General features: G+C 40.0%; 1 protein-coding gene across 1 annotated transcript in view; it reads right to left on the bottom strand.

The window, feature by feature from the left end:
- Positions 1-12116: 12116 nt before the first annotated feature.
- Positions 12117-23127, bottom strand: part of NEK10 (NIMA-related kinase 10) — a 158568-nt gene continuing 147557 nt past the window's right edge. Inside the window, exons 35-38 of the mRNA XM_004692270.2 lie at positions 20931-21039; positions 18914-18966; positions 18770-18825; positions 12117-14696 (exon numbers count right to left, since the gene is read on the bottom strand). Coding sequence (XP_004692327.1) covers positions 14648-14696; positions 18770-18825; positions 18914-18966; positions 20931-21039 — 267 coding nt within the window. The 3' untranslated portion in view covers positions 12117-14647. The remainder of the gene's footprint in view (positions 14697-18769; positions 18826-18913; positions 18967-20930; positions 21040-23127) is intronic.

The following is a 23127-nucleotide window of genomic DNA, read 5'->3' as shown; positions in this document are numbered from 1 at the left end:
TTTTTTTCCTATATAATATTTAGTGCTTCCTTTTCATTATATATATATATATATATATATATATATATATATATATATGTATGTATGTATATATACATATCACATCCTAGAGAAAAACCAACCTAACAATGGCATCTTAAAATCTCTCAATTTTGACCATGAACTGACGGAGAAGCTGAAAATGAAACTTTGTTACCAGATACAGAAAAAGTTAGCAAGCATAAATGAAATAAACCCATCCCTAGCCAGTTCTAATGCAAGAATTCAAGTTTAGATTTTTTTCTCTTTTGTAAACAACATTCTTATTTATTTTTGTGTAGAAGAGCTGAAGTGTAGGCCATTGATGCAAGGGTGAGAGGATTCACCAGAGACACAGTGTGTGGAGCAGAAATGGCCGATCTACTGGGTTAGACCCTACAGGGCAGGTGGAAGGGAGATACTCAAACTCAGCCCTCAATGGTGATAGCACAGAGACTTCACCCCTCCGCCACCAGGGAGGCGCCCAATCTGGCTTTTCAATGGCTCTTTCCAAATTCTGCCTGAGATTTCTCCCAGTCTCTGTTTCTCCAGGAACTGAAATTGTGCAACACAGAACCCATATTTTTTTAACCTACAGAGTAGACCCTAAGATGCTTCTCTTCAAGCTCTCAAGGTTCTGTGATTCTCTGTTGAGAGACCATGAGCAGAGAGAAGTGTGGCCTTTGGTTACTTGTTAAAACTACCATGACCACAATAGCTACTGCACTGGAACTCTGGGGCTGCGACTGCCTGCTCACAAAGTCGCTAAGTGCCTTAGCTTGACTCCTAAAGTGTGCTGAATGATGGCTGGAGGACATAACACTTTCCATTTGTGACCTTAGTTGAGCTCGAACTAGTGGCAGTTTAAGCTGAAATGGTATACCAACTGAACAGGAAGTCTAATCCAATCCACTTGCCATTTAAGATCGGAAGAGCGTCCCTTTCAGAGAGAACCATTAAAATTTAATTTGTTGAGAGGTTGGGTTTAAGAGCAAAGTCAATGTTGTTTAAGGAGATACTATTAGGAAACCTTACCATTAAATGTTATTTTCAGTGAGAAGCCTCCAGCCTAGCACATCTTGCATCCAGAGTTCTGCACCAGCACTGTGTGGGGGCACTCGTGCCTCCAGTCCATGGGCCTCAGCCCTGGGAGGTGTTGGCTGGCAGCAGGGTGATGACTAAGGCACAACAATCCAGCATTTCCAGTGAGTTTCTGTTAGGAACAAATTGTTCATTACGTGGCGAGCCAGAGCTCGGAGGTAAGAAGCAGAGTCCTAAAATTTGCACCCAGCATCCTCCTCCTCGCTCCCAATCTCAGCTTCCTCTTCAGGCCTCTTGGGAACCTCTAATGAGCTCTGGGAGAGGCAAGATTCTTATTATCAACAGAGACTGGGCTCTCAGCTGACCTCTGTGAAACAGCTTACCTTTCCTGCTGTGCTCTCTCCTCACAGAGCAAAACTCGCCACAAACTGTGCTGAGAGCTAAAATAGGACCCGGCTGGAGGTACAAAAGACTGTTTGTTTAGTCCAGCTAAGAAATCTATGTTGGTGAGGAAATCAAGCCAGAAACAGTAAAAGGGGAAGAAAGGAAATAGGTGTTAGGTGGGGAGAGGCCTTGTCTGTACAGTGAAATCCTGGGCATTTTCCCACGTTGGAAAGAACCTAGAAGTTGGGTGTTGTAAGAAGGATTAGTGTTCAGTAGGGTTGAAGGACATAGTTCACTGAGTCCACCAAAATTACCAGTGTGTGTGTGTGTGTGTGTGTGTGTGAATGTGTGTGTGTGAGAGAGAGAGTGTGTCTGAGTGAGATAATGCAAAGTCACTTTTATTTAAAGTATTTTGGAAAACTGCAAGTCTGGTGAAAAGAGAACATTCTTAGTAAGTCAGATCATTGGAATGCTAATCTGGAGTTGGCACAAGGTCTCTTAACGAGAAGCTATGGGAGTGGGTCAAAGGCCATAAGGATGGGCAATGAGGAAAAGCCCCACTGGCGAAGGCCAAGGAGTCTAACCTGTCAGGCTTTTACCTCTCTTTTCTGATTATCTGCACTGAAATTTTTGCTCAAAACTTTGATTGGGGCTTCTGTTCATTTAACAACAAATATTTACAGAGTGCTTATATTCCTTATTATTCAAACTTGCTCATGAAATATCAGTATGTATATCAACTGGGAAGTCCAGGCTTCTTCTGCCTTTCTGAATCAGCACTCATATTTTACTAGGATTTATAAAAAATTAGTATGCATGTTAAAGTTTACAAGCCCTGGATGATGAACATTTGTTGTGTGAATAAATGAAAGAGCCCAGAAGGCCTCGGTCAGCTGTATAACTGTGCTGTATTTATGAGGGGAAAGCCCCTTCTCTGTTTCCCCCAGAGCTGTACCCACTGAAGCAGGCTTGGCACTAAGCACACTGGGGCCTTTGAAGCAAAGTATAGAGTAGGGAAGGATGAATAGGAAAAGCTTTTCCCTTAAGGTAAGCTGAGGAGTGATTTTTCTTTTTATTTAATTGGCAAATGTTACTTGAGCACTTACTACAAACCAAGAGGTTGCATGTGCAAGATTATCAAAGCACTTTATAGAAAGTTGGCTCCTAGTAAAAAAACATTTAAAAAAAAAAAGGCTGGATTGTAAATACTTTTTTGGGGTAGCTCAGGCTATGGCAGTGGAGCGATGATTGAACTGCTAGTGCAGCCTGTCTGCATTTGCGCTTTTGAAGAGATGAGCAGAGCATATTTTCCTATGGCTATTTAAGGGATTCAGCAGGGATACATATAAAGTGGCCCCTAGGCCTGAGAGGGAAGCTCACACCATTACATAAGCCATTTTAAAATCCCATAAATATAGCAATCTTATTTCTATGATGTAAACTAAAGGTTTGGCTTGGTGAGAATGAAAACCACATTGGACTGGAATCGTTAGAATCTAGGTTTTTCTTCTCAGATTCTGTGCGCTTTGTTCATTGGTTTGTTGCTTTCCTTTGGCCGCTGGTTTCTTAGTTCCTCTTAAACTAGGGTTTTGTTTTGTTTTTTTTTTTCAGCTCTACATTAGTCTTATTATAACTTCTTTCACTATTATGATGCATAAAGAGACACATGGAAAGTGCCTGGTTCCGTGCCTGTCACACAGTAACCACTCAACAAGGGAAAGTTAAGACACTGAGAACTTTGGAATCATTCTATGCACTTATTACTTCCAGTGTATCTAGAACTTATTTAAATTGATCTGATTACCCTTTAAATGAAGAAAAGCCCTCTCAGTCACATACAATTTGTCAAGCTCTTATGTGTGTGCTTGCTTTTTAATTCATGTGGTTCAGCAAAACATTTAAAAATAGAAATGCTAGTTAAAGATGAGGCCAGAATTTTGTTCAAAGCAAGCAAGTCACCTTTATTGTTTCTAAGGGGAACAAAAATACTTTTGCATTATAAATACTCCCGAGGCTGTGTTATGGAGTCTACATTTCTATGTTTCTATTACATTTCATGTCTTTTAAAGTATAAAATTCATGTTAAAAATATTGAAAACTTAGAAAGTGTAAGAGAAAAGAAAAGAAAAGCATTACCATTATATAATGTTAACAGTGTTGATTGACTCTTGAAATCACTGTGTTTTTTAGAGCAAGGTATTTTTCTTATTAGATACAGACATGAACAGAGTTAGCTTACAAACTAGTAAACTCCAAATTCTAAAATGAGGGAAAAAATAGAAGAGTATGTATTTGAAAATGTGTTCAAAATTAAACTTCTTTCTACTTCAAATTACTGATAAAAATATTAACCAATGGCATAAAAGATCAGAAAGATTCCAATCACCCTCCCGGAAGGGGATGGTGTTGGTGGTTGTTGATGGTGATGGTGTGGTGGTGGTGGTGGTGATGGTGATGGTGATGATGGTAGTAGTGATGCTGGAATTGGCATGGTTGTCTACATGTAATGCAGGGAGTGGAAGAGTCAACTTAGGAAATAGAAGGGACTTTTGCTTAAAGTCAGAAAGCTAAACTCTGAATCACAGACTCATCAATACATGAAGGTATTTTATTAACATGGCCAACAAGAGAATCAGAGCAATAGGCATCCCCAAATAGCAGGAGTCTGGGACTTTTTAAGGGGAGAAGGAATGGGAGGGAATTCAGAGCTTCACATTTCCAGGTCTGAGAAGTGCCGGGCAGTCAAGGCAAGAGGAGTGTGTGACGCCCCCCGCAGGGTGTCTTCTCAGTCAACAGCACATGTTTGCTTCTGTTGCCTCCATCCACTCAGAGAGAGACACAGGGAATTTTATTAGGGATTTTATACAATCAATTTTCCCTGTCCTAGCAATGCAGGTGAAGCCAATTAACAGTTAATTATAAGCTAGAAGAGGGGTGCAATTCAATGAATTAGCAATCCTAGAGAAGGAATCCAATTTAGTGAAGAAGTATTCTTGAAGAAGGAATGAACTACACTGGTTAGAGCTTAATTCCACTTGTTCCTAATTTTTGGCCTAGGGGTGTTTTCTGTTGCAAAATGGAGGGGACCTGCTAGAAAAGCTTTTCCTTCCCACTTGTGGCCTCATGGGAGCAAGCTCATTTTGAACAACCAGTATGCCATTACCACTTCCTGTAACACTGACTTTGGATTTACCTTCTAAACTGGGACACCTGTTGTCAAAACATTAATGGCACTAGAGAGGCCCAATCAGACAAGTGATGAGAGGAAAAAAATGGGAACTGACAACCTCTGAAATTTGTCATAAAGATCCAGTGACAATCATTCTGATATGTAACTGTCCAGAGATGCTGATAAGCATTTGAATGGCACTAATTTTCATTGGCTATGTACTCCTGGTTGAGGATGCGTGGTTTGCCATAAGAACCCATTTTTTGGAAGTTTCACAGGGGGGCTTGACAAGCATAATTCATTCAAAAGTATCTTGAGGCCCTTCCTGGTGGCGCAGTGGGTTAAAGCACTGCACTAAGAAGCTAAAGCCACTTCCTCATGAGTTCGATTCCCGCTTGCCCCGGAAGTGACCACATGGCGCGGCAGACCTCTCCTGATCCGCCTGCTGCTCCCCTCAGCAGTGTACTTCGTCGATCTGCCTGTTCTGCTCCCTGCTCTGTCTCTGGTGAAGCCTCTCACCGCCCCTGAGCCTCTGGCCTGTACCCCAGCTCTGTATGCACAAATAAATAAATCTTTTAAAAAAAAAAGTATTTTGAATAAATTAGCAAATGCCAAGATGCTTGTTACTTTGGTTGAGGCTATTTACTAGAAATTTTCTTGAAGGAAAACTGGTGATGGGCGTATGAAAAAGTGTCCTGTCTGAGAGACCAAATGGGAGTCAACAGCCTTTCTTCTCTCCCAGACGGCAGAGAGGTCTCCTCAAGGCTGAGCTTATTCTGTTAGGCTGTAGCTAATAGAGGGTAGGAAAAACAGATTTCTCCCTATCTGAGGGTTCGCTCTCCTTCCTATGACACCTTTTTTTGTAATTCTGACCTCAGTTGATCAACAACATAACTATAATTTGCAGAGAGAGGCAACCGACTCCCCAAGGTAAGGGAGGGATGACTTCAAGCTATTTTCAAGAGTCACCAGTGGCTAACTGAGACTCTCACAGGCGCCCCACAATGACACTAATTAAAATCATTTTCGTGGGCACATGTGCCATTAAGAGATCATCAATCCACGTTCCTGGTCATTAAAGTGTTCGGCTAATATTAATGACCATTTGTATTCTGCCTTTCCCAGAAAGTGAACTTCCTCATGGCCTGGGATGTGGAGAGGAGTCACCAGCAAGTGCTGCCAGGACAACTGGCAGATGAGCAGGGCAGTGAGGCAGTACAGGCAGGGACAGACAGGAAGCTGGGCTGGGCCACCTCGTCAGGCGCAGTTTCGCAGAAGCTGACTTTGGCTCAGTTCTGCCAGAGAATTGTGAACTACCCCTCAGAGTTGCACCAGTTCCCCTGAAGGGCTGCAGAATCTGCTGTGTGCTCCCCTCTGTCGTGGCTAGGGACTGTCTCTGGAGACAGAGGTCTCCACACTTTATTGTTGCAAGCGACCCAAACCAGTTCCGGCAACCTGAGGACAATTTCCATCAAGAAGACACATGTAGGCGGTTGGAGAGAAACACACCAAGAGGTCACAGACACAGAAAGGAGGCAAGGGGCGCCTGGGTGCCCGCGGGCTGGCAAGAACAGGGTTTCTCACTTCTGTTGCACTGTTGAATTTCTGTGTCAGGCCTAGATGTCATAAATTTAAAAATGGAATCTATCATTTTCATTATCCAGATGTGAAGCTAAGTCTTAGAAAGGTCAGGTCTTTGTGCCTCTCTGTTGGCGCAACAGGTTAAAGCACAGTGCTATGAAGTTATCTGCAGCCACTGCAGCACGAGTTCAACCCCAGGCCAGGGAGCTGACCCACATGGTGTGGCAGACCTCTCCTGACCCGCCTGCTGCTCCCCTCTGCAGTGTACTTCATCAATCTGCCTGTTCTGCTCCCCACTCTGTCCCTGATGAATCTTCTCATCCCTGCACCTCTGGCCTATGCCCCAGTTCTTGTGTGCATAAATAAAGAGATTTTTAATCTTCAACAACAACAAAAAAAAAAAAAATGAAAGAAAGGTCAGGTCTTTGGACTGAGGTCACCCAAGTTGAAAATCATGGAGCTGGTATTTGAACCCAAGTCTATAAGTCAAGTGCCCAAATCCTTAATCATGTTTTCCTTTTGTTTCATAACAAATACATTGAGGGAATTTTGTGATCTGTTTCTTAATCCTAGGACAATTCACAATATGTGTACATGTACTCATTATGAAAATCATGACTAGTTTCTTTTTTCACATACCAGAGATAGTTAAAAATGGTAACAATGCTACATGCCTTAAGAGATAAAACCAGTTTACACACAAAATTTATTGATGACATTTGAATCTTTATAGCATGATAACAAATTAATTCTGCCATGGAGAGGCAGTTTCATATGAAGAACAAAATGAATATGACATTATATACTCAATTTTGAAAAGAAGGAAAGAATCTTTAAATGCAGATGTTTTCCTTTATTCATTGCTTATGAAGTATTTTTTTAAGATTGCAGTTCGTAGCTATATCAAGCTATACTCTATAATTCACTTATTTAATTCCTGTTCTCTGCCATATAAACATAATCACTAAGAACAATCAATTTGTTCCCATTTGATAAAGGCCTAAAATAAGAATAGCAGATCACACACTGCATGGAATTTGAAGACTGTGGGGGGATGTTTACTGTGATGCTACTGAAATCTCCTCTGGTTTCCAGAAGAAGAATAATTTCCATTCTTGCTTCATATGCCAGGGACTGAGGTTTGTTTATCTATTTTCTGGGTTAGATTTGGTTTTCAAATAACCTACAGGAGACATCTAACTATATCCTGGGATGGACACTGCAAATATTTGGAATTCAGGTCCTGTGGTCTGAGGACATTTTCATGAGACAACTCCAGACCCAGGGGCCAGAGTCCGCTCTCAGGGTTGCTGTTGGAACAATCAGTGGATCCAGTTTCAGGCCTATAAACAATAGGAATTGAATTGTTCATCAACGACAACATGAACATGGAAGCGGACCCCAAGCCTCAGAAGACCCCAGTGCCCACCTCTCTGCACCCATCCATACTTTGGTTCCAGTCCAAGAGTACCAGTTGACATGTGCTCAAACTTCACCTATAAAAGCTGAGAAATTAGGGACCTCCCTGGTGGCGCAGCGGGTTAAAGCACAGCACTGAGAAGCTAAAGCCACTTCCGCATGAGTTTGATCCCCACACCAGAGGTGACCCACATGGCGCGGCAGACCTCTCCTGTCTCTCCTGCTGCTCCTCTCAGCAGTGTACTTCATCCATTTGCCTGTTCTGCTCCCCACCCTCCCACCCTGGCTCTGGTGAATCCTCTCACTGGCCTGTACCCCAGTTGTGTGTGCATAAATAAACCTTTTTTAAAAATTGAGAAATGGAAAGTGCATGCTTCTAACTACTAAATTTATAGCAAGTTGTTGCACATCCATAAATTTCTGCCATTGTCAACAACCATTTTGACATGGGATCATCTGTGGCCAAGGGGGCTGGGAGAAACAGCATAAGCTGAGGCTTAACAAAGGATGCTTGCACTTCTAAATTCTTTCTTCTCCACTTGCTACCGCCACAAAAGCCATCTGTTCAGTTAATAGAGGGATGGGAAAGACCATGCTGGAGAGCTGGCTTGTCCGTCTGGCTCATCCTCGACCAACAAGCCCCAGACAACTTGCTGGCTGACCCGAGGTATCTATGGTGGCCCAGGGTAGCCCCCAATCAGATATGCTTAACACTCAGTTGACCTTCAACTTCATGAGAAATAAATGTCTGTCTTCTGAGGTCACTCTCTTTTGAAGCTGTGTTAGGCAATATTTGTGGCATTAGATCGTGGCTACACTGACCCATTGATTAAAGCTGCAGGACACATTTAAGATTAAGCACATATGTGATTGCCCATTTGCAGCTATTTTTTTAAAATGAGAACACTTAAAAGCATAAAAGGAGAAACTGGGGAACTGGTGAGAGAGAAAAGATAACCATTTGCTATTAACTCTTGACAAAAAGAAACTATTTTCCAATAAGATTGAAAATACATTTTTAATTTTCTTTAGCATTTTACAGAGCACATTTAAGCGATAGCAAAAATAAAGGCTGCTTGCATTTTCAATATTAGTCTTTTCCGGAGGCATTTTTTCCTCCTTTCTCCAAGGCCTCCAACACCATCATCTTTTTAGAGCTTCATTGTGCTGGGGCAGAGTGTGTTTTCCAGGCCCTGGAAGGACAGCTCATGTGTAGGTACTTGACCGGCCTCCCACCTTCTGGATCACACACCCCTCACAGAACTCAGACACGGCCTCCATAAGGCAGGACTCCCTGCTAGGCCTGAACAGTGTCCCTCCTCACAGAAGGGGCGAGGCCTTCTTACCCAGGAGAGAGGCCTAGGTTGGGGCTTAAAAAGGAAAAAAGATTCTCTCTTCATGGGTCTAAAGAAACTGGAAGTACTTTTTCCATCCTGTGGGCACAGGCGAGCATCTCGGATGCCCGAACCTCCAGAAGTGAGATGCTCCAGGCCATGTGACTTTAGGGGTGGCCATCTTTTCAGAGGACAGGCCTGTTCTTTTAGATCCTCATAAACTCACCCCTGGGAACAATAGCATACGGGAAGCATTGTAATTCAGTTCCGATCCACAACATGTCAGTAAACAAAATGCACTCAAAAGAACAACCTTTTGAGTGCAAAAGTACAATCTTTTGAGTGATTTTGTTAACCGTTTTGGAAAAATAAAATGATCAGTTCTTTCCACAGCCTTATCATCAACTGGTTCACTCACAAACAACTGAAATGCCTTGAAGTGTTTCTTTTTCTGACCTGGCTATGCATCAGCATTCAAACCCACCTCCATTAATCTAAATTCCTTGTATATTTCTTGCAAAATTTGCAGTGTCATATGAAATGGTCCAGAGGGCAGGGATGAAAGATGGAAAGTAAACTTGCTCCCTCAATGGAGACAGAACTCCTTCTTTGCAGAGTCCAATGTTTGGGCGATGCTTCATAGGGACCCTGTCCTAAGGACCTGATCATCACTTACAGGGCAGACTTAGGGAGCCACCTGCTTCTACCAGGGTGATCTGGGTGATAATGGGCTAAGAACTGCCCAAGGCTACATGGGGGTGACCTGACTCTTTGTCCCAGCAGAGACTCACTCAGGGGCAGCCTGCGGGGTCCAAACACCAGGCATCAGGAACTACCAGTGCCTCCACCTTCCCTCTGACTTCTCAGTCGTTTTCATCTGAGAACCATTCCATCTTGAAAGAGTCCTCTTTCATTCTTAATAATCTGGGGTTTCACGTCTGAGGACTTGTATTTTTTCACTTCCCTCAATATAATGTTGGATTCAAGCAAATACTTATGCTCCTGCTTAACCTACGGTAAATCTAAACTCACTTCATTTCCTTTAAAATTTACTGGAATATGAAGTAAGCACAGAGAACACAGAGGGCAAAGATTTTAGATGACGTTTAATAGCCTGATATTCAAAAGTCTTATATATTTTTTTTCAGAATCCAGACTCAACTGGTGCTTGAAATGTAGAACTAGCTCCAGGTTATGGGTATCATTTAATCAGCGACCTTCACAGTCTGACTTAAAGACTGACACAACCCTCGCTCCTTGTTTTATGGGACCAGTTCATCACATGTTCATAAAAACCTCAGCTAGTTTTTCATTTGTGAGCTCACCAGATTGATTCCAAGCTTCTGTCCAGATTTGTTCACTATCGGTAGGCCAACAGTGATTTTCTATAAAACAAACTTCTGTCTTTGTTCAGAGGAAATGAAGGCTAACTACTTCTAAATGAAGGATTTTAATATCACCTAGTTGCTATAGTATACTTCTACCTCTAAACACAGCGCAAAGCTCTGTAACATAAAACAAAATGAAAGGCAGCTTGTTAAGGTTAGAGGAATAATCTTCAGCTTTCAATAGAAAATAGAGTTCATTTACTCATAGAACAAAAGCAAGAACTCTACTTAAAATTTGATATGATTAGGTAATTGCTGTATAAATATAGTTTAAAAAATAGTATACCTCAAACAACAAGAATGCTGCTATGATTTTAGGGTATATGGTCTTCATTTTTAAAACTACTATTTCCACTGGACCAGTGGATATATATGAGTTTGCAATATCTATCAGTCACCCCATCTAAATCATAAAATTTCCCCTGTCTCTCTTGCAAATCTCAAAACATCACAGCAGGAATATAATCAAACCTAACAGTCATATTTGCAATATGCAATTTAACTGTAATGACACACATAAGCATTTCTTTGTCACAAAATAGTTTCCCTGAGACATTTATATCTTGCCATCAATATGAAAAAGAGCATTCCAGGGGAAGCACACTGTTAGCACCATATTTCATTTGAAAAAAAAAAATCATCTATCAAAAACTAGAACATTTCCATCAAAGGATACAATCAGAAAGATATTATAAAGGTTTATATAAAACACACACATTATGATCACATTTAGTCATAGAACATGAGGAATTTAGCCTAGATGGGATTTCCTCCATAAAAGCCAAGGTCGATACAGGCAAACTCTGAGTCTCCCTTGCTTAGGAACCCAGAGTTCCATCTCCAGGCTGCTGAAGAACTTTCCTACCCTGTTTCCTTTTACTTTACCTCTCTAGTTGATTTCTGTGCTCATGAATATACAAAAGGTAAACAATAAAAGTAGCTTAAAAAGTTTTTCCTGCCTTCAGATAGAAGTTGAAGCCTCCCCCAGCCTCAACAAGAGAAATAGCAACAAATGTATTTTGCAATTCAGTCAATTAAAAAGAGGGATGTGCGTACTATGCATATTAATACTGATAGAATGGATCAAATAATGTTATTGCTATCATATTCTTGCATGCTAATTTATGATTAATTGATAATATTGCTGGAATTGCACATAATCAACCAGTCATGTATTTGTTTTTGAACAAAATGCATAGTATTTAATGAGTCATAGACGGCAATTGTAAAAAGACGTTAACGCCTAACCATGGCCATCAGCGTACGTGTAAACTGCTTAACAGTGTTTCTTACTTCAGAATGCCAAAATAGATCGTGCATACCGCCCCGGCCACATTAACGCCAGCAGCATTTCTCTGGGAGGTTTCTGAAATTCATCCGGGAGCCCTGTATCTACTGTCCATGTTACTATTCCCCCAAAGAACTCCAATTAAATATCACACGTTTGGAAGAAGACAGGGTTAGCAATCAGGAAGCACACACGTCCGCTGCAGGTACTTGAGAACGGAACATCTCGCTTTTCAAAAAGCAAAAACTGCTGGCACAGCAGTTGGAGCGCTGCACTGCGAAGCTAAGCCAAGCTGTGGCCACTTCAGTGGGAGTTCAGTCCCTGCCCCGTAGGTGACCCACATGGTGCAGCAGACCTCTCCTGTCTCACTCGCTGCTCCCCTCAAGCGTACTTTGTCCATCTGCCTGTTCTGCTCCCCACTTTGTTTCTGGTGAATCCTCTTGCCACCCCTGCTCCTCTGGCTATACCCCATTTCTGTATTCATAAATAAATCAATCTTTAGAACATATTAAGTTTCAGGTAGACATATTCAATAGAGTTGGTGGGTCAAAACATAATTCACTGAAGTATTTATGTATCAAAAGTGATCTTAAGAGACTGATTTACATTCTGTCACATGCATGTCCTGTGACTGAGAAGTAGATGAGTTCACAAGGATCTGTGAACAACAAGTAATTTATAATTATACTGAAAAAAAAGGGGGAAGAAAAAGAGACAACCTTCAAATGCAATCAAAAAAAGATTATGAGGTCAATAAAGTGCAAGTAACAACTTCTTTGCACTAAAAGGCAGTTTGAAGAGTTCAAATAAAACAACCAATCCAGTTTTATTATGAAGGGAGTGTTCTCTGAACACCTGACAGTGAGGACTTTTGAAATGTTAACTTCACAGTTGGGATGTGACTCCATGAACAAAATGGCACCTGGCTGGTGCCTGACTCCCCTGAGGGTGAACATTCCACTGGAAGTTTAAAGGAGATTTCAAGTAGAACACATTCATTATTTTGGCAACAGAATGCATCTACCAGCACAGAGGCAAAAGGTGCTATTGAAAAGACATCCCTTTTGCTAATCCTTCCTGACTTCTAGAATAATATTGACATTTGTTTGGTCCTCAGGAGTTCGCTTTCTGGTCAATAAAATCAACTGTCTGCATTTGAAAACCCCTTCAAACATACCAAGGTGTTCTCTCTGAATATTATTCTTTTCTAAACTTTATTTACTATATGTTGCCATTTGAGAAAGAACTTGATTGTTCAAACTTCCACCCATGGCTTTATCTCAATTAAAGTGTGCACCGGCTGGGCCTATACCTTCCACACAATGAGGAAAGGTGCTCATTCCACAGATGAAAGGATATAAACATAAGAGTGCAGATTCAAACTCATCTGGGAATGGGAAGAGAATTTTACCTGGGTAAATCAACAAAATTACAACCATTTTGATTTCATATGTAAACGTCACAAATGGATGGGATTGGTTTGAAAGCTGAAACTAAATTTTTCATTACTGTGTTTGCATCCATTTTTTAAAACTTACAGTCCAGTTGTCAGCATTAATTTGGCTTAAAAACAAAGATTCATTGGCAATCTTCAAAGACTCAAAGGTATTAGATCAAGGGAATTTGAATATTATTTAAATATTAAACATACTAGTTGCAAAAATTGTATGGACTCACAATGGGAGACTTTTCCATACCATTCAAAAGGTTATTGTGTTTCACCCACTGTAAATACATTGATCTAAATTCTATTCAATCGTGCTAAAAATGTATTAATGTAAATAAGGATAATAGGACTCAGTGAGACATAAATAAAAAGCATACTTCCAGCTTGCAGGTGCTAATTATATAGAACTGGATGTTCTTTAAGTTAGAAGTGTAGTCTAATTTGGCATTTAGGGTATTTCCTGATATCACCCCAGTAATAAGAAGTCAGTTAAACAGATTTTAGCCCTTTAAAAATCTAGAAAATTTTCATCATAAATTCTCCATTCATAAGAATGGGACACTGGCTTCTGATTTTTCTTTTTAAGGGACATCTCAATGAATAAAGACGAAAATCATATTTTATTATGTGGCTTATTTTCATTTCCAATTCCCAAACAATAAAAATTTTGAAACAATAGAGGTCATTTTAGTAAGGAGGGATTTAGATTAAGGAATATTGCATCTCTTGCATAGATTCTATAAACTCTTCAAGGTGCTCTAAAAACACTATTAAGTTTGATTAGCAGCAAAGCATTAGCCTAATCAAAACCTCATTGGTCCCTCATATATTTATGTACATATATATATGTATATATATATATATATACACACACACACACTTTACATCAATATTCCATATCAGTCTAACTTAAATGTGACCAGACCATTTGACAGCTATTCCCAGAGTTTGTGCAAGGTTACAAATACTGTCTACCCTGGATCATGGTTCAAGACCACTAGCACCCAAGTGGTTAAGGTGGGACCAATCCTTTCATTAAAACAAACCAAAAAATTTCAACCACATATTTTGAATTACTTTTTAAATGAAAAAAAAAAAAAAGAAAAGAAAAGAAAAACTTGGGGGATACAGTGAATTACCCCATATATTATTATTATGGATCCTAAACTTTTTTATCTACAACTATTTACATGGAAGGCTGAATGCCTTTAAACATCGTTTCTACAGACTAAATATAACATATTCCTTTGAAAAAGGACAAAGTGTTTGCTTTTTTTAAGTTGGAGGACAGGTCTGTGAAGTGGGTTTTCTTCCCCAGATGAATTCTGCAGCATTCTCTCCCGGGAGCGCACGGAGACCCCCATCATCCTATACTTAATGCTCTAGAGTGGAGCTGCTAAGCAATGCGGCTGTCAAGTAGCCAGACCCAGCTCTCCAGAGAGGTCCTGTGGGTACAGTGGCATCGTGGTCTTTTCTCTTCCACACTCTTCTAGCAGCACCCCATCCTTGGGCATCGCTGGCTGAAGTCCAGACTTGAACTTCACTGGGAAAACCAGGTCCATTCACAATGCAGCATTTTCATCTCTTGGTCGGGTGAGTCTTGGCTCCCCATGGATACGAGTGGTACCTAGAAGATTCAGAAGTGGAAAGAGTTCTCTATGGTCACAGACATTTTAGTTCACACATTCAATTTCAAAAGCAGTGACTGAGGCAAATAAGTAAATAAATCACAGTGAATTAAACGTAGGATGGGGACATTTCCAGAAAGCTGCCTTTGGCTGAAATTAAAAGCTAACAGGGTCTGTCTCAAATCATTAACTCAATAGGGTCTCATAAGCCTTTATGATTGCAAAATAAACATGCATTAAAAGTATTTTACGAGCTATATGAACACACAGAAAATAATACAAAATTTTAGCTAAAAAAAAAGTATTTTTTTACATATTTAAATCCCTGTGTACATTAAAGTATCTACTTTACCTTTCATGGGGGAAGAGGAAGAATTATAAGTGACTCAAAGTATATTTCTTTTTATCCTGTACATTGATACCTTTCAATATATTCCATTGTTAAAAAATAAAATATTGTGTACCTATAAGCGCATATGACAATATGTCACCTATCACTTATACAGAACTCAAACTGTTTTACTCTCACAAAGAATAACAAGGCATACTTAGGGATCTATCCCTCTGACAACAAGCTAAATGTTGGCATGTCAAATATAATAAACCATACAAATGATCAAAAACAGAGCCTGCATTGAGCTGGTCGATTTTGTTTGACCTTGGTTTATTTTCTTTACACAGTTTTCTTTCTCTCAACTCAGTCCCACCATCCCTTCCAAGAAGACCAGCAACAAGGAAACCCATATATTGGTTGGGGGCCCTGCCTGCTGCTTCTGTTCCTGGAACAATTTTCTTTTCTTAATGCAACATTTTGTGTCTGGGACAATCTTCCTAGCCAACTGCCCAGGCAATCTCTCCATTATTTAAGCAGTTCCATAAATCTTCCCCAGCTACGGGTAATCGCTAGATAATGACTTTATTCTAAGACTTTCAGTTTAAAAATGGCATCTACCTAAATATAAACTAAATTCAATGACCTAAGCTTAGTGCTCTGGTTGCTGTCTGGGTGTTTTGTGTAAGTTTGAACTGATAGTCTCAGGTTGTGAACTTGAATAATATGTCGATTCTCTCTGGTGCTTTAGCAATATCATTTCTTAACAGTTAGGATAATGATGATGAATGAGCTGATCTGGATAGATATTGGTGGAGGAATTAAATTGTTTCATATTTCTAATTATGTTACTAGGCCAGCTTTTCTCAACTTGTGTTCCACATTAAAATTGAATTAATACTGGGGTAAACAAAGTCAATAGATATCTTTCTTACAGTACATCTTAATATATACTGACATTTTCCCCAAAAATGGGTAATTACAGCTCTGAGTTTCCCAAAATATTTGCCGGAAAACTTTTTTTTTCAGGGAGCATATTTTAATTTAGTCTTTGATAGTATTTACTCTGAGAGACCCCTATGTGGGCAAGTTCCCCTATTCAACCTAAGTACCTCTACATGTCCTGTGTATTTAGCTTCCTCTATCACTTGACTATGGAAAAATCATGGCTGGCACAGCTGACCTGATTCATACTTGTGGAGAGCTATGGATTTCCAGCTTATGAACTATTAGTGCTTCTAAAGAGATCCTGGCTTATTTCTTGGGAATTGATTTGGAAAAGAATGGCTTCAAGCACAACTAAGTTTTTTTTTTTTAATTAGTGAGCTGTGAAGAGTCTTTTTCCCAAGATATTTTCTATCATTGCTATTAGAAATTAATAAGGGAGTATTCTGACTACACAGATACTTTGTAATAGGTGGGTTATGTTAATTTGAAGCATGTTAAGATGTCATGTGTTACCCATCACATGTAGCTGGAACTTGATTGCTTAAATCATATCTTCATATTCTATTTTTAATTCCAAATATAATTGTAAACAGGTTTTTGCCTTTCTTAATAGGTGTCTCATTTTCTGTTTATCATAAGATTTGCAATGTCTTTTGATTTGACTTTGGAAATAGAAGTCATGTTTGGTTTTTTTAAATTCTGATTATAGAAGAATGGGAAAAGAAAAACATAAATTTTAAAATAAGACCAAAATTATTACTTAAAAAAAAAGACAAATGAAAGCTTCCCTGAGTTCCTGTTTTTTGCATTGCTTTTAGTTGATTTTCTGCAAAAATGTGAGACATTCATTGTCCATGTTCTGTAGTATGAGAAAATGAAGATCAAAAAAAAGGATGTAACAGTCTGGACAGAAACATTCATATCATCCACAAAGGCTGAACATGTTCAGCTTGCGGGGAGAAAATGAACATTCAAAATCTCTCCCGAGGTGGTGGGAGGAGAGTGACTATGGAGATGGTGATTTCTATTAACAGTATACCTTTGTATACTTTGGGAGATGAAAATTACTCATCATTTCTCTGCAGTTACAAATCACAACAGAACTAAATTTACAAAGGTAGTATTTTGGAAATATATTATCAAGCCAAAAGAGCAAACAGCTGAATAATCCTACATGTGATTCATAAGAACAACTCTTTGGCAAAGGAAAAGGGGAAAAAAAAAAAAAGATGTGGAGACTGAACTAACTTTATAAAAGCATCTAATTTCCATAGCATGACCTTACTTAACCAGGATAATGTTGAGACATTTTCTTAGCATGGCTAGTAGGTATGTTGGGAAGAACATACCTTCTAGTAGTCGCAAGATAGTCTTCCTACCGGAATGGGAGGTCTCTCCATGAGGCACGGATGGAGAATTCCAGAGGACCATGCTTCCCAAAGCAACTCTGAGCCACACCGAAGGTGCAAGGGGTTACTCACAATCCACTGATAATTGGCAGAGTTGATAGAGCTCACGTAATGCACACTGCTGGTGGCCATGTTCCCTCACCCAGACACACCACTTCAAAGCATTCGGCCTGACTCCCAACCGCACCTCTTTTCGGAACGAGCCTCCCCTGGGTGGAATCCTCACACAGTGACTGATGGGAACTGGAGCACCTGTACTCCTGCAACTTGGGATAACCAAGGCACTTGATCTTCCCTGGCTCTCACATGCCCTCACCGGGATCAGGCTCCAGCCACCCACAATGCTACATTTTTAGAAAATGAAACTTTTGTTGAATTATTTCTTCCCTGTCCCCTACCTGTGCTTCCTGGAACCACCTCTCAAATCAACTAATGGTACTCAAATCTCTGTGCCCAATGATCAAACTGTGGGAATCCAGAGCTGGATGAAATTGACAAAAGAGAGTGTGGTTTTTAGAGCATCAAAAACACACAGGAGCTATATTAGAAGGTCACATACTTCCATAATAAACTAGGGTTTCTTATTTAGGGGGAGCAAATGGCAGCCCATAATTGAATCCCTTTCCTACCGACATACCTAAAGTCACCAGAAGTGATTCTTTGTTCAGTTGCTGTTCTCTCTTTCCCTCTGTCCCCTGGTGACCCAACACACACACACACACACACACACACACTTGTATTTATGCAAATAATGGGCAGATTTCAATGATGCAAATCAGAGTTAACAGTTTTTCTAGAATGGGACAAATGCTTAGCTGAAAAAAATCTAGAAATACCCTTCTATTTCATTATATTAATTATTTTTATAGTAGTAAATTACTAATTAAGCTATCACCCCATCAACAGAGAGTAAGGTGCAGTCAAGAAATGACACACAACACCCCACCCATGGTTGTATCTAGCCCAAGCCAAAATATTTCAGAAAAGCGTTCCTGGACTCTTCCTGGTGGTGCAACCAGTTAAATCAGCACTATGAAGCTATTGTAGCCACTGCAGCATGAGTTCAATTCCTGGCCAGGGAGCTGACCCACATGGTGTGGCAGACCTCTCCTGACCCGCCAGCTTCCCCCTCAGCAGTGTATTTCAGTACATCTGTCTGTTCTGATTCCCACTCTGTCTCACCCCCATACCTCTGGCCTCTACCCCAGTTCTGTATACATAAATAAAATAAATCTTTTTTAAAAAAGAAAAGTGTTTCAATAAAAATGGTGCGGGGAGAACAAAACCTCTGGGCTCAAGGATAGAGAAATCGGATCTGATTATCAGATGACATCCAATGATCTTAAGTAATCTTTCACACTTGAGAAAAAACTCTAGCTCTCACCTGTTCGAAATAAAGTTGTAATAACCACTTTCCTCTAGGACTTCTTCAATCACAGTCTAGAATTTGGGAGGAAAAAAAACCAACAGGTTAGTACTGAATTAAAAGTGACAAAATAAAAATTTTCAGACACTGTGAAAACCTCACCTGCATCTGTTCATATGTGATTCCCTCCTCCAAATCAAAACTGGTGGGTAAGCCTAAAATAGATTAATTATGAAAAGGTTGACATTTGGCTCACATATTCCTAGTTAGGTTTTATTGTCAATTATGATTCAACTGCAGTGAAAACAGGTCAGTTTTTCAATGACGAAGATGGGTACTTATGAGCAGGTCCAAATTATCTTGGGTTTGAATATGCAAACTCTTTTTTCTTTCTTTAATAACTGGTTACTTTGGGGGTAGCAAGCAGTGTCACTGCAGAGTTTAGGAGCTCTGTTTATGGCCAATTAAGTGTGGGGGGGAGGGGGTTGGTAAATACCAGCGAAGAGTGGTTGGAACAAATAGTGAGTTTTGTGATGAAGAAACACTCCCTAATTCACAAGGCAATAGGACTATCCCTGAGTGCCAAAAATAAATTAAATTCTTAGAGGGAGGTAGAGAGAGACCTTGAAAGACAACACAGATGTGGTCCTTTGCTATGGCCGCCCGGCGGGAAATGCACTTAATGATGCACTTCTTTTGATGTTTGGCCTGAGTAAGATCTGCCAGTGCCTTCGCCTGCCTGTGTGCCACTGAAGCAACACTGACTGGCTTCCACTCAAATCGGAGCTGCTACTACAGATGTCCAGCCTGCGACTGTCCTACCTGCCTTGGGGGAAAGCTTTTATAGGCACAAGACTTTAGGCAACAATGTCCTTTGATTTTAAGGATGTCTCAGGGACTCTGTGAAATGAAATTCTCCCTACACAGGTTAGCTTTATTCCAGGAGTCCTAAATGTATGCAAAGTTGGAGAAGTTGCATACGAAAGGATTTTCCTGAATTAGGAAATGACAGCACAACAAAAATGAGTGCTTTTCTAGAAAGAGGAGATGGCGAAAGTGTTCCCCAAAGCTTCTCCCCACTGTTGTTTACAGGGGTTTGTTAAAATATTGGAATGTTGCTTGTGGTTAAAAACTAACAGGATGTTGTCGAAGGCCCTGGATGTTATCAGAAGCCCAGGCACCAGCAGGTCATTACCTGCAGTTACCACCTGCACGAAGGAGGATCCGCAAGTGACTCATCCTAATGGACTACACACTTTGGAGATTTCCCAGCCCACGAATTTCACTATATAAGACCCTGTGTTCAGAGGCGCAGGGTCCATCCCGTCTGGGCGAGACCACCGTCGGTACACTCCGGGGATTGGACCCTAGCCCGGGGATTGGACCTTGTACTTGTCTTTTGCATAGGTTCTGTGTCTTGGCATTTCTTGGACTCTAACAGGTTCAGAGGTGACTTAGGAATTCTGACACCTCAGAGTTTCAGGAAATCTGAAAACCTCTTAAAGTCCAGATAGGACAAGAGGAGTTACATCACAGGGAGCCCCGAAGAGTGACCAAGCTCCTTTTCCATTTGTACACCGAGCCTCACTGGAACCATATGGCATAGGGACCCTATTTTAAGGGCAAGGAAACTGGGGCTCACAGAAGTCAAATAATTTGTCAAAGGCAAGTTACTAAAGGGTTGAGCTGAGATTTGACTCTGACTATCCAGGTTCCAGATTCTTCCCTAATCCTTTATTGTCTTTATTGTCTTCCAGGGGAGATGTACCAAAAAAAAAAAAGGAAAGAAAAAGTGAAATGAAGTGGTTCTTCAGACAACTTTGAATTTTCTCTATGTTAAATATGCATACTTTTATTTCAGCTTTTTATCTTCCTGGATGCTTTGGGGCATTTAATTTCCCATCAGTTAGATAAGATGGAATAAAGGACAATATAATTCACCCACACAGATTCTGCTGTTTGTTTATAATAAATGATCGAGAACACTGCCACTACTGGTAAAATAAATCTTGGGAAATTTCTAGATTCCTATCATATATTGCTTCCCACAATTGCCACAGATACTCAAAATTATCTCTATATTTCTTCTTAATGAAAGATAATTGTTTAAGGATTGCTATTGATCCAAGTGGTCTAATTTCTTGGTGGAAGATAGATTTCCTGCTCTGGTGAGAGTTACCTGCTGGGTCACTTGGGGACAAGCTGTTTCCATCTGCTGAGTGACGTAGTGAATGGTAATCTGCTGTGAAAAAGTTGGGCTCGATCGGTTCCGGAGATCCTTGAGACAGCTGGAAGAAAAAGGAAGACTGTGTCTTAGTTTAAACCCAGAAGCAAATAACAGGAGACCTCTGTGTGGGATCTTCCATTTCTCTCTGTCTCTGGACAGAAAATTTAGTGCTCAGTGGTTTTCAACCCTTTGTAAATAGATAAAGGCTTATCTTCTTTCTTCCTAAAGAACTTATAAATTGGAGGCAGGCAAATTACAGTGAAAGCAATTCCCTGACCACATAAAAAAATAAATAAATAAAAGTACACTTTATAGCTTTATGAGAACAAAATAAAAATGGATAGAAAAATAATGGATGGTCTTAGAACATCAAAATGTTATTTTTATCAGGCGTAGGAGGAATAAACTCCAATTACTCAACAGAACAATATGTTTAGCCCAAATCAAAATCCTTTCTCATGTATCTCCTTTGAACAATGACTTCTTCTTTGACCAAAGCAAACAAGTTTCTTAATACATTTTGCTCAATCACTATTAATTAATATTAATCCCCAAACTTCTATTTGAATGCTCTACAGAAGAGTAATTTACCAATTGACAGAGTTTGTTAAAGCTACAATTGTTTAATCCTCTGCTATAAAACTGAATATTTTAAATGGAATTTGAGGCTCCACACACTTTTAACTTCCTTTCACCTGTAATTCCCAGCCAGTGTTTGGCCTGGCCAAGTTTCAGGGTCTGTATTAACTAACATACCTTTAATAAATCGGTTCCTATGAATAAACCTATGAATTAAAATACGTTGCTCAATCACTTGAGAAAACTAGAAATTAATAAATTAATACAAATTAAACAAAATATTCTTACCCTATGACCCAGCAATCCCACTAGTAGGTATATGCATGAAAAAAATAACTACTTCTGTCCATAAAAGGCATGCACCAGAATGTCCATAACACCTTATCTCATCAAGGTGCATGGACAGAGGCTGGAGAAGTGGATGGCAATATGTTCATCCAGGGGAACTAAAGTGTTATGATCTTAAAATTCCATTCTAATGTGCAGCCAAGGTAGAGAATTCTGGGCATGGCCATGGGGTTAAGTAGCTAAATGCTTCCTACCTAGGTCCAGAGTCTTTTGTCTTCTTAATCCTACTCCAAATAGCATTTGTAACTTCTAATTCAATGATTCTCAGTCCTGACAATATATAAGATAATTAGTATTGTGCCTTTGTATACTATTTAGAAAAAGTCGCCCCCTACTTCCAGAGGAAGAGGCAGCCCAATATTGCCTTCACAGAGGTACCTTTGGACAGAACATAACCTGTTCAAGTCTAAGTGACAGGTCTGCCAGGAGAGTAGTTTTCAAAATGCCAACACCTAAGCTGTGATTCGGGAGGCTCCTGGCATCAGTGCTTTTCTCATGCGTAATTTCAGTGTTGAGAGTATAGTGTAGTGAATTTCATGAGCCATCACTCAGTTTAAACATAGCTGATCTTGCTTTAATCCTAACTCATCCACTTTCTTCTCTACCTCATCTTACTCCCAAAATTGAAAAGCAAATCCTGGGCATTAAATCATGTTGTACATAATATTTTAGCATAGCTCTTTAAAATATATGCGTTTCAGGCCCTCCATGGTGGTGTGGCGGGTTAAAGCACTGCACTAAGAAGCTAAAGCCACTTCCGCATGAGTTCGATTCCTGCCTGCCCCAGAAGAGATCCACATGGTGAGGCAGACCTCTCCTGACCCTCCCGCTGCTCCCCTCAGCAGTGTACTTCGATGATCTGCCTGATCTATTCCCCACTCTGTCTCTGGTGAATCCTCTCACTGCCCCTGCACCTCTGGCCTGTACCCCAGTTCTGTATATACAAATAAATAAATCTTTAAAAAAAAAAAAGAGTTTCTATTTTAAGCAAATTGAATTTATCACTATCACACCCAAAATGATTTATACCTGCATAAAAGCAAATACAAGGTCAATTTTTTTCTCATTTTTTTCTAACATTTAATTTAGATTTTTTTTAAAGATTTATTTATCTATTCATATGGAACTTGGGTACAGGCCAGAGATGTGGAGGGTGAGAGGATTCACCCAGAGACAGAGTGGAGAACAGAACAGGCAGATGGACGAAGTACACTGCTGAGGG

This window comes from Condylura cristata, unplaced genomic scaffold (assembly GCF_000260355.1).
Source record: "Condylura cristata isolate star-nosed mole 26May11 unplaced genomic scaffold, ConCri1.0 scaffold00033, whole genome shotgun sequence".
NCBI lineage: Eukaryota > Metazoa > Chordata > Mammalia > Eulipotyphla > Talpidae > Condylura > Condylura cristata.
Note: the sequence above shows the minus strand (reverse complement) of the source record. Positions and strands in the feature narration are given on the sequence as shown.